This window comes from Schistocerca piceifrons, chromosome X (assembly GCF_021461385.2).
Source record: "Schistocerca piceifrons isolate TAMUIC-IGC-003096 chromosome X, iqSchPice1.1, whole genome shotgun sequence".
Lineage (NCBI taxonomy): Eukaryota > Metazoa > Arthropoda > Insecta > Orthoptera > Acrididae > Schistocerca > Schistocerca piceifrons.
Window position 1 is genome coordinate 1,035,698 of NC_060149.1, and position 12,402 is coordinate 1,048,099.

The 12,402-nt window shown below is 38.4% G+C and overlaps 1 protein-coding gene across 3 annotated transcripts in view; it reads left to right on the top strand.

The window, feature by feature from the left end:
- LOC124722872 (F-box/LRR-repeat protein 6) overlaps positions 1–12,402 on the top strand; it is a 213,505-nt gene that overhangs the window by 80,953 nt on the left and 120,150 nt on the right. For all 3 annotated transcript variants that reach the window (XM_047248008.1, XM_047248006.1, XM_047248007.1), the window contains one exon: positions 5,203–5,364. In XM_047248008.1, the coding sequence (XP_047103964.1) occupies positions 5,203–5,364 (162 nt within the window). The remainder of the gene's footprint in view (positions 1–5,202; positions 5,365–12,402) is intronic.

Genomic DNA, 12,402 nt, shown 5'->3' on the forward strand with positions numbered 1-12,402 from the left:
GCACTTTATTCCATCTTCAGCCAAAATTTAATGCAAATTCTTTGATGCCTTTTTTTCAAAAGTAGAAATTTACCAAGCACTCGAAAATGTATATAAGCTTTTCAACTGTCAACAATAAACTAAATATTCAAAACAGCTGAAAATGCGGGCAGATGTCAGGAACATGTGTATCAACAGGATAAAAAATTTCGAAAATCAGATGTATAAAGCCTGCGAAATTAAAAAATTCCCATTACTTTTTGATCACACCTCCTGTGTAGAAGGAAGCAATATATTCATTGTCTCTTCTAGGAACATAATTTTTCAGAATTTAAACTGTAAACCACAAGGAAGAATGGGAGATTGATAATGTACAAAATATTGTCAAAAAGTTCAATAGTGAACCCCAAAGTACAGCAGCATTTGTGTTGACTTTTAACATGCCTGTTCTTTCCAAATATATCAGAGAGTGCTAAGCCCCTTGGAAGTCTGGCTCCACATATCGAACCCTCTGAGGTGTTCTAAATGCAAATGTTTCAAACACAATGCACTGGTGTGTGTAAGAGCATAGGAGCTTGCAGAAATGAAGACAAAGTTGCCAATGAACCTAATACCCTATGTAAATTGCCACCATTGTATGCTAATTGTGGTGAGAGCCATACTCTGTGGAGTAATGATGGTTCCATTTACTTGGAGCAAAGATACAGAAAACTCGAGGGACCAAGTCAGTGAAGCAAAAATTACACAAAACACAACAGTTGCCCAACTTAGCAAGAACAACTGCTGCAACATTGAAAACACTAGTACAGAAAGTTAGCATCTTGACACAGACTGAGGCAAATGAAAGTGAAGTAATTTGCACAATTGAATCTAGAACCATCAGACCAATCACCATTACTTTAATCTGAAAGATCTGATGATATTTATAGAAACACCATGGACTGTGAAGTCTGAGGGTACCACCAAACTTCTCATACAGTCTTACAGGATAAATGTGGAGAAACTGGCATAGGGAAGACCTTTGAACTTATCTTTGCTAGAGAGCCGCTTTGAACTCACTGATGCACATGTGCTAAGGGGCTATACCCTCCCACATCAAGGATGACCTTGTTGTAGGGCCAAAGAAAATATGGTTGTATTTGTAAACAACATACACAGTTTCTTTATTTCTTCCTGGCTGTTGATCTCTAAGAAATTGTTGTTGAAATATATGTGAGGATAACAAAATGCTCACTATACTTACCACTGCAAGTAGTATTAGACTATGAGACTCTCATTCACCTGGTAAAAACTTCCCTGGCCTCTTGTCCTACTTATACACTAATGCACTTGCCATGTTAAGGAGCTCATCCTCTACCTATCCCACGGGTCAAGTAGAGAGCCCCATGAAGTCCCAGGAACCATATACCCTCACATTAGCAACCTCACATATACCCGCACTGGTACTGGTCATACAATTTCAAAACATTTTTCTGTTTAGTTTTCCCTGAATGAATGTTGCAATTTCTTTTGAATTAATCTGTATTATTAACAAAAACTCCCATGCTGTAGTCTTCAAAAAGAGATAGCAGAGGTAGAATTTTCAGATGCTTGAGTATTGACGAGCACCAGGTTTGCAAACGGATACTACAATCATTCCATCTACTGTTCCTTTCTGGGATAAGAATGTTGTTTGTGAATGCACAGAATTGTCCCAAAAATATGATACCATAGGATATAATGGAGTGAAAGTATGTGAAGTAAAGAAGCTTTCACATGTCAGTGGCAGAGAGCCTAGGCATCCCGTTTGTACCGTGGTTACCTTAAATTGCGTAAGGCAAATGCTGGTTGCTTGGAAAAGGGTGTGACCATTTCCTTTTTCCACCTTTCCAAAACCAAGCTTTTGCTCCACCTCTACTGGTCTCACCAGTGACAGGATGATACCATAATCTTCTTTTCACCATGTTCCTAGGTCAAATGAAAAGTGTCACTCTGGAATCTGTCAGATGTGCAGCTCTGGTATAGTACAAATATCAACCAGCCAAAGAAAATGCCACAGCCCTTCAGGCTGTGAGTGCCAAAGCTAAATAAGCAATCAGAGGAGGTAAAGAAACACAGAGGGAAGTGTTCATGTGCTCTGTCAGATACTCTATTTGTTCCATAGAAATATGAAAATCTACCAGGATGATTTTTGGTTCGCCAAATCAGTCACCTGTAACAGCTGTGCAGAGGTACCAGTGTCTTCAAACAACACCTGGAGACATCACCCACACAGCGGTAAACCATTTTGTCATGGCTATTGCCACTGCCAGCCAGGATCGAGCATTCCACCACTGCCATGCAACAATGGAGAGGGTTACATTAGACTTCTGACCCAATAATTCTTAGTCATGAAACTGCCCCTTCTCTGTGTAAGAGCAGGGTTTGGTACTTATATAAGGCTGATGGCACTATACTGAGTCACTACGAAATTCAAAATAGGACACTGTGACACCTGAAAACCAAATCAAAGAAAACCCTCTTAGAATTTTTTAATTCAGTGTGATGTACTGGACAATTTTCTTTCTCATGAAGGAAGAATATTTTGGTTATTGGCATATCAAACTGTTGCCCTTGTCTGGAACTAATTTTCACATATTGTCTGCAAAAACAAGGCCTCTTGGGTTCTTCATAAAGTATAGCCTTGTGGCAATAGGTGTGGATCAAATACCAACTGAAACTGGCACCTGCCCTTGTTACTGAGGAGCCTGGGAATAATTTTAGATTTATTAAGGCATAAGAGAACAACTGTGTAGGAGTCTTCACAGAAGCTTCTAAGCATGAGGACTCTCTTAGCTGCCCTGTGGTTTTCCTGGTTGTTTCTTCAATATCCATATGCCAAATGAATTTATAGTACTGTATTTGGTGCAGAATTACAAATAATCTTCAGGACACCAGATCAATGAGATGTACTCTGGCTGTAAAACTCCCTGTATGCTGTAACTTCTCAAGTTGCCTGTAGTGTGTCTAAGAGACAAAGTAATCATGGACATCCCAGTAAGTTACAAGTGCTACTCTCAGCCACCATCACCTGGCACAGAAGCACAATGTTATGAAGACCCTAGCGTATTGTGTGAAAGCTGGCTCAGACACCATAAATCTTCATCAAGAATTTATTTACCTGTAAAACATATTGTGTGAAAGGGATACAATCACTGCCAGGTTTTGCAACCTGTATCAGGTGAGACAAACAAGCAAAATGCCTCCATAGGAGTTGCATTTTTGCCATATTCTGGCTCAGTGACAGGGAAAATTAGCCAGCCCCTAAAGAGAGAGAACATGATTTCAGTCTTCAAGCTCTGAGGAAAGAAATGGCAGTTAATGACACCTGCGAAGGATGATAAAAGTCTCTCAGCACATGATGTATGTGTGGTACCTTGTGAGTATGACTACTATTACACTGAGCAAATTTAATATGCATTGTAAAGCAACATTGGACAGAACATCAGACTTTTTATACATATGTTATCCCAGGAAATCAGCCAGTGAAGAACATGGTTTAGAAAATAGATACTGAGTTACATTCAGTGACTTGTCTCTCATTATAATGAGAACTGTTACTGGGATATCATAATAAAAGAAGTTATTGAAATTAAAATTTCAAGAAATAACCTAAGTAAAGACATGTAGTATCAGCAGGTAGAGGGTGCAGGAGAAGATAATTCTTTATCAATGAGACTATAGTCTTCAAAGTACTGTCAAAACAATTGTTTGCAGTTATGTTAAAAGAAAGATGGAAGATTTCTGAATGTAACTTCCTGCTGACAACAAATATGATTGTATTTCAAAGAGAAACAGCAAATTCATAATACTTCACAGAGTAAACCATCCAGACATCTGAACTCAAGCAAAGGAAAGATACCAGCTGTGGTTAGGTGTTGATGTTCACCAATAGGTGGTTTTGCTTGCACAATTAAAAGTGTTGAAATAGGATGGAAGTGCCTTTAGCTGTGTATATTGTAGAAGTATATTATAGAACAACAGTGAGCAGTTATAAGTAGGAGAGAGGTAACTACAAAGTTGAATCTGTGCAGGCAGGCCAGGAGCTGTGCATAGATATCTAAATTAGATGTAACACTGCCTTTGAAAAATGAAAGTTCCAGTTTCGAGCTCCTGTTCAGCTCGTAGTTTTAATCTGTCAAGTTTCACAACAGTGATGATGATGTTTGGTTTGTGGGGTCCTCAGTTGCGCAGTGATCAGCGCCCATACAAAGTCCCACTTTTTTTACACAGTCCAATTTTTTCCACAGTCCAATGTAGCCACTATTACGAATGACGATGATGATGAAACGATGTGGACAACACAAACACCCAGTCCCCAGGCAGAGAAGATCCCCAACTGGCCGGGAATCGAACCTGGGACCCGTGATCCAGAGGCAGCAATGCTAGTCACTAGACCATGAGCTGCAGACTTTCACAACATTGCACACTATGTTGCTGAATGAAAGATTCCATCTGGAAACAACCTTCAGGTTATAGCTAAGCCATTTCACTGTAGTATCCTTTCTTCCGTGACTGCTGTGCTGTAGGGTATGCAGGAGACTTCTACAAAGTTTGGACCATAGGAGAGAGGTATTGCCAGAATTATAACTATGAGGGTAGACTGTGAGTCACACCTGGGTGAGTTGTGTCCATAAAAGGCGAAGTTATGGGTTCAAGTCCTGGTACAGCACACAGTTTTAATCTGCCAGGAATATGCTTAAAGTTTACACAACTGTAATTGGTACAGAAATGAATGGAACTGACGATCTCTTGTATTTGTGATGAGTAATTAGCATTGCTACTTGGTGCCCCGATTGTGATTTGAGTGTTACATGAGTTTTACAAATTATTTCTGATGAGTTGTACTGGTAGTTTTCCAACTTTAGCTTTTTATTATGAATAATTTTCCATGATAACATGTGACAGTCTTACTGTGTGGGAATAAAATAACAGAACAACATAAAAGAATATATTTGAAATTGTTTATTTTGTAATCAAAATGAAAACTAATTAACTATTATAAACTATTGTCATTCAGTTTATGTCTAATTTCCATAGACAGTTTTAGCAAAAAATGAATAATGGGTCAGTGTCAGATACTGAAATGATTTTCACTCATCTTAGACAATGCAGATACAAATAGCATCTGGGAATATAGGCTCAGAGATAATATTTCCATGTGATCTGATTTAACTAATATTTTTCTTTAATCTTTTATTTCAGACATCATGCCCTAATCTAGAACTGCTGGATATTTCCTTTCTTCAGATGCATTCTACTGCACTGATAAACCTGGAAAAATTTCAGAGCGGATGCCAGAAACTGAAAGTTTTGAGGGTTACAAACAGCAATATAGCTTTAAGCCCAGTGCCACTTAACATACAAGTAAGGTTTATATCATTACAATACCTCTTAAAGTATATTAAAATTGGTTTCATTCCCATTAGCAGTTACCTGTGTAGTAATACTGTTAACACTGCTGAACTACTCAGTTCCATTTGGTGACATATTTGCGACTCACATAACTTTCTATAAAAACACTATTCCTGTATGTCATCATTGCTCTCAAGTCTATCATCCCTATTTTTTTTTTTTTTTGCTTCATTCTGCAGGTTTTGTTTTTATTTCCTTTCCAAGTTTTCCTTATTGCTGTTGTCATTTGCTGCCATTTTCATCTACTCATTTTTATTTTTATTTATTTATTTTATTTCTTTAATTTTTTTTTACAATTACTGTTGTGATATTTCCTTTTGTATCAGTATCTCTCTGTTTTTCTTATTTCATAGTTCATGTTCACTATTACTGAAAGTCATTCTCCCTGCACACTATTCCCAAGTACAGCAGGAAACGGAGAAAACAGTAGTTGTCCTCAAGTAGTCTCTGTCACACATTGTAAGATCATTCCTGAAGTGTTGCTATAGATGTAAATAATTGTTCCATTATAGGAGAACTATTAATATTTTCCAATCCTGTTTTTGCCATTTTAGTTATGCATGGTATAATTATTAATTACTGAGTCTTTTTTTTTTTTTTTGCCCCATTACAACAGTTTCTTCTTATTTCACATATTCATTTGTGCATTAATGTCTCTTCATGTTTTACTCATCAGCTAGCCTTCATTATATTGCACAGATTTCTACAATACATTACATACTTTTCCTTTACGCCATACTTCTCAATTGTTTTCAGTAATAATAATAATAATAATAATAATCATCATCACACATCTGCTATACATGGATGATCTAAAACTACTGGCAGCAACAAATCAACAACTCAACCAATTACTAAAGATAACAGAAGGATTCAGCAATGATATAAGTATGGCTTTTGGAACAGACAAATGTAAGAAAAATAGCATAGTCAAAGGAAAACACACTAAACAAGAAGATTACATATTGGATAACCACAGCGACTGCATAGAAGCGATGGAAAAAACAGATTCCTATAAATATCTAGGATACAGACAAAAAATAGGAATAGATAATACAAATATTAAAGAAGAACTAAAAGAAAAATATAGACAAAGACTAACAAAAATACTGAAAACAGAATTGACAGCAAGAAACAAGACAAAAGCTATAAATACTTATGCTATACCAATATTGACCTACTCATTTGGAGTAGTGAAATGGAGTAACACAGACCTAGAAGCACTCAATACACTTACACGATCACAATGCCACAAATATAGAATACATCACATACATTCAGCAACTGAAAGATTCACATTAAGCAGAAAGGAAGCAGGAAGGGGATTTATCAACATAAAAAATCTACATTATGGATAGGTAGACAATTTAAGAAAATTCTTTATACAACGAGCAGAAACTAGCAAAATACACAAAGCAATCACTCATATAAATACATCGGCTACACCACTGCAATTTCATAACCACTTCTACAACCCTTTAGATCACATAACATCAACAGATACGAAGAAAGTAAATTGGAAAAAGAAAACACTACATGGCAAGCACCCGTATCATCTAACACAGCCACACATCGATCAAGATGCATCCAACACATGGCTAAGAAAAGGCAATATATACAGTGAGATGGAAGGATTCATGATTGCAATACAGGATCAAACAATAAACACCAGATACTACAGCAAGCATATTATTAAAGATCCCAATACCACAACAGATAAATGCAGACTTTGCAAACAACAAATAGAAACAGTAGATCACATCACAAGCAGATGTACAATACTAGCAAATACAGAATACCCCAGAAGACATGACAATGTAGCAAAAATAATACATCAACAGCTTGCCTTACAACATAAACTTATAAAACAACATGTTCCCACATACAAGTATGCACCACAAAATGTACTGGAGAATGATGAATACAAATTATACTGGAACAGAACCATTAAAACAGATAAAACAACACCACATAACAAACCTGACATCATACTCACCAATAAAAAGAAGAAATTAACACAACTAATCGAAATATCCATACCCAATACAACAAATATACAAAAGAAAACAGGAGAAAAAATTGAAAAATACATCCAACTGGCTGAGGAAGTCAAGGACATGTGGCATCAGGATAAAGTTGACATTATACCAATTATACTATCAACTACAGGAGTCATACCACACAATATCCACCAGTACATCAATGCAATACAGCTACATCCAAACTTATATATACAACTACAGAAATCTGTAATTATTGACACTTGTTCAATTACACGAAAGTTCCTAAATGCAATGTAACATATACCGTACAGTTAAAAGGAAGTCACGCTTGATCAAGGTCCGCGTCACCTTCCATTTTTAACCAGACATAACGTCTGAGACAAGAAAGAAATAATAATAATAATTTCCTATGGCTCAATGACCTGGTGCAAGTCTTCTATTGGACACCATTGTGGTGACGTGTGTGTTTCTAGCCTACCCTAGTTGTCCAACTGGCGAAAGGGGACATAAAGTTCAATGTGGAATCTGAATCACATCTTGTTTCTATCAAATTTGTACATCACTGCAAAGTGAATTCTGGTCTGAAAGATAGACTTTTCATAGCTGCAAATTGATTAATTCTACCTTGTGATTAAAATAAACTGGTAGGGCATTAATATGGAACTGAAGCAACAGTACATCTGTCATAATTTATCCCAGTACAAATGGTGAGCAGTCCCTCCACGTTACTTAAACAGCCTAATGAAACTTTATGCATTCTGTATCTTAAACAGGAACCAAACTAAGTGTATACTGAACCATGAAATCCATAAAAATATAACTTCTGTAAGAAAATGGTTTGATTGGCCTAGTGAAGTTCCTTCAGCAAGCTACAAAATACCTCAACTGGTGACAGTTTATCATTACAGAAATTTGGTACGTGCTCTGTGAATGGTGTAAATGTCACATGGTACAATACTTGTAGCTTCTGTATGTCTTTTTCCCACCCAGCACCATATATGAACACCATTCTTGAAAATTACAGTGATGTTTGTTTCTTGTCTTTTGAATGACTATCTGCAGTATTATTTGGGTTCAGATGTACAGGCAAAATTTAAAACAATCCAAATTTTCTTAGAGATTCAATGACTGTTAATATGCCGTTCTCCCCCTCCCCCCCCCCCTCCCTTCTCTCTCTCTCTCTCTCTCTCTGGCCATAAATGTTATTGTGTTGTGGGCAAGAAGGTCCCACCAGCACCAATTAAGTAGCTAGATTAAATGAACTTTATTTACACTCATAAACTGAATAGAACAATACAGTCATTCAGACTTGAAGCTTCAATATTTGGTTCTAATCCCCCAATAGTCACTGACATTGCACTGGGAAAGTTCTTAATAGGGTGACATCAGTGTGGCCATATTGATGGAGAGCAGTAGGGCATGAGGAGAGAGGTCCTGCGGAGATGGAAGTGCGTGCTCGGATGGAGGTAGCATGGCTGGGGTTGTGGGTGTGAAGGTGCCAGGTTCAGTGTGGAAAAATTGAGACGAGACGTGGAGTGAGGATTCTGATGTAGCTCGGAGCGAAGACACAGGTGATTGGTACGGAGAACTCAGATAAGGTACAGAGTGAAGATTCAGACACAGCTTGGAGCGAATGACTGCAATGGGTCGAAGGGAACTCCAGTTGAGGGACTGGCAAGATGTGGTTGAAACTTGGTCTGGAGCAACTCTAAGTGCAAAACTGGCACTGACTGGTTAGGCAGCATCCTTTGTAGCCACATGGCAGAAGAATATTGGCACGGTGATCGATGGGCATATGACCTGTGGAAAAAGAATGTGCCTGCGATGGCAGCGAAGCTGGTGCCACATGTTACAATGGTGGTTGTGATGACAGTGCGGTATGCTTATGTTGTCATCTTACTGTTTTCTTGCATCTCCCATAATGGTGTCACTAGTGCCAGAAAAGCAGCAGCCTGCAGTACACACGTGTATTGTGTGTAGGTAGATCCCCAGCAGATACAATAAATGTTATATCAGTTAATGCCAGTATCACAGAATACTTTGTTAGTACTGTCCTCTGTAAACCCACAATCTAACAAATGACTTATTGCTGAAAAATATAAGGCTGTACAGGACAGTGAGCCAAGTGAATCAGTTCTGGCACTATGCGTACAGTGCATTAACACGAAATGAGCTGCCCTTCTTTGCACTTTTTCGATGTCCTCCGTCAATCCTACCCGGTAAGGATCCCACACCGCGCAGCAATATTCCAGCAGAGGGCGGACAAGTGTAATGTAGGCTGTCTCTTAGTGGGTCTGTCGCATCTTCTAAGTGTTCTGCCAACAAAGCACAGTCTTTGTTTCGCCTTCCCCACAATATTATCTATGTGGTCTTTCCAATTTAAGTTGCTCGTAATTGTAATTCCTAGGTATTTAGTCGAATTGACAGCCCTTAGATTTGTGTGATTTATCGTATACCCAAAATTTATCAGATTTCTTTTAGTACCCGTGTGGATGACCTCACACTTTTCTTTGTTTAGTGCTAATTGCCACTTTTCGCACCATACAGAAATTCTCTCTAGATCATTTTGTAATTGGAATTCATTGTCTGATGATTTTACTAGATGGTAAATTACAGCATCATCTGCAAACAATCTAAGGGGGCTGCTCAGATTATCACCTAGATCATTTATGTAAATCGGGAACAGCAGAGGGCCTATGACACTACCTTGCAGAACGACAGATATCACTTCTATTCTACTTGATGGTTTGCTGTTTACCACTATGAACTGTGACCTCTCTGAGAGGAAATCACGAATCCAGTCACACAACTGAGATGATACTCCATATGCACACAATTTGATTAATAGTCGCTTGTGAGGAACGGTATCAAAAGCCTTCTGGAAATCTAGGAATAGGGAATCAATCTGAGATCCCTTGTCAACAGCACTCATTTCTTCATGGGAATAAAGAGCTAGCTGTGTTGCACATGAATGATATTTTCAGAATCCATGTTGGTTATGAATCAGTAAGTTATTTTCTTCAAGGTGATTCATAATGTTCGAGTACAGTATATGCTCCAAAATCCTACTGCTAATTGAGGTCAGTGATATGAGTCTGTAATTCAGTGGGTTACTCCTATTTCCTTTCTTGAATATTGGTGTGACCTGTGCTACTTTCCAATCTTTAGGAACAGACCCTTCGTCAAGTGAGCGGTTGTGTAGGATTACTAAGAAAGCCGCTATTGTGTCTGCATACTCTGAAAGGAACCTGATTGGTATACCATCTGGACTGGAAGACATGCCTTTCTTAAGTGATTTGAGTGGGATCACAATACCTAAGATATCTACTTTTATGTCACTCATGCTAACAGCTGTTCTGGTTTTGAATTCTGGAATATTTACTTCTCTTCTTTCATGAAGGAATTACGGAAAAGTGTATTTAGTAACTCCGCTTTAGTGGCACCATCATTGGTAACATTTCCATCGCTATCGCGCAGTGATGGTATTGACTGTTTTTTGCCACTGGTGTACTTTACATACGACCAGACTCTCTTTGGGTTTTCTACCATGTTTTGAGACAATATTTCATTGTGGAAACTATTAAAAGCATCTTGCATTGACGTCCGCACTAAATTTCGAGCTTCCGTAGAACTAGCCAGTCTTGGGAATTTTACGTTCTTCAGAATTTGGCATGCTTTTTTCGTTGCTTCTGCAACAGTGTTCTGACATGTTTTGTGTACCATGGTGGATCAGTCTCTTATTAACTTACGCGGTATGAATCTATCTATTTCTGTCGATACAGTATACACTTACATAATTAGCTTGGAAGGAACGGAAACTCTCTCTTAGGAAGGCATCAAGCGAATTTTTATCAGCTGTTTTAAATAGATATATTTTGCATTTATTTTTAGTGGTTTTGGTTGATATGGTTTTGAGCCTCGCTACAATGACCTTGTGTTCACTAATCCCTGTATCCGTCATGACGCTCTCTATTATATCAGGATTATTTGTGGCTAAGAGGTCAAGTGTGTTTTCGCAACCATTTACAATTCATGTGGGCTCATGAACTAACTGTTCAAAGTAATTCTCGGAGAAAGCATTTAGTACAATTTCGGAAGATGTTTTCTGTCTACGGCCAGCTTTGAACATGTATTTTCGTCAACAAATCGAGGGTAGATTGAAGTCTCCACCAATTATAACTGTATGAGTGGTGTACTTATTTGTAATGAGATTCAAGTTTTCTTTGAAACATTCAGCTATTATATCATCTGAGTCAGGGGGTTGGTAGAAGGAGCCAATTATTATTTTGGTATGGCTGTTGAGTATAACCTCTAACCATAGCAATTCACAGGAACTATCTATTTTAACTTCACTACAAGATAAACTACTACCAACAGACACAAACACACCACCACCTACTTTATTTAATCTATCCTTTCTGAACACAGTTTGTGCCTCTGTAAAAATTTCAGCAGAATTTATCTCTGGATTTAGCCAGCTTTCTGTTCCTATAACGATTTCAGCTTCAGTGCTTTCTATCAGCGCTTGAAGCTCTGGTACTTTTCCAACACAGCTACAACAAATTTACAGCTACAATACTGACTGTGTCTTGGTCGATTCTTGACGTTTCTTTGCCCTGCACCCTTTGAGACTGGAGCCCTTTTTGATCTTTCCCAAGACTGTCTAACCTAAAAAACCGCCCAGTCCATGCCAGACAGCCCCTGATACCCGTGTAGCCGCCTCCTGTGTGTAGTGGACATCTGACATATTTAGCAGGACCCGAAACCCCACCACCCTATGGCACAAGTCGAGGAATCTGCAGTCTACACAGTTTCAGAACCATCTGAGCCTCTGATTCAGACCCTCCACTTGGCTCTGTACCAAAGGTCCGCTCAGTCCTGTCGATGATGCTGCAGATGGTGAGCTCTGCCTTCATCTCGCTAGCAAGACTGGCAGTCTTCACCAACCCAGATAGCCGCCAGAAACCAGAGAGAATCTCTTCCAATC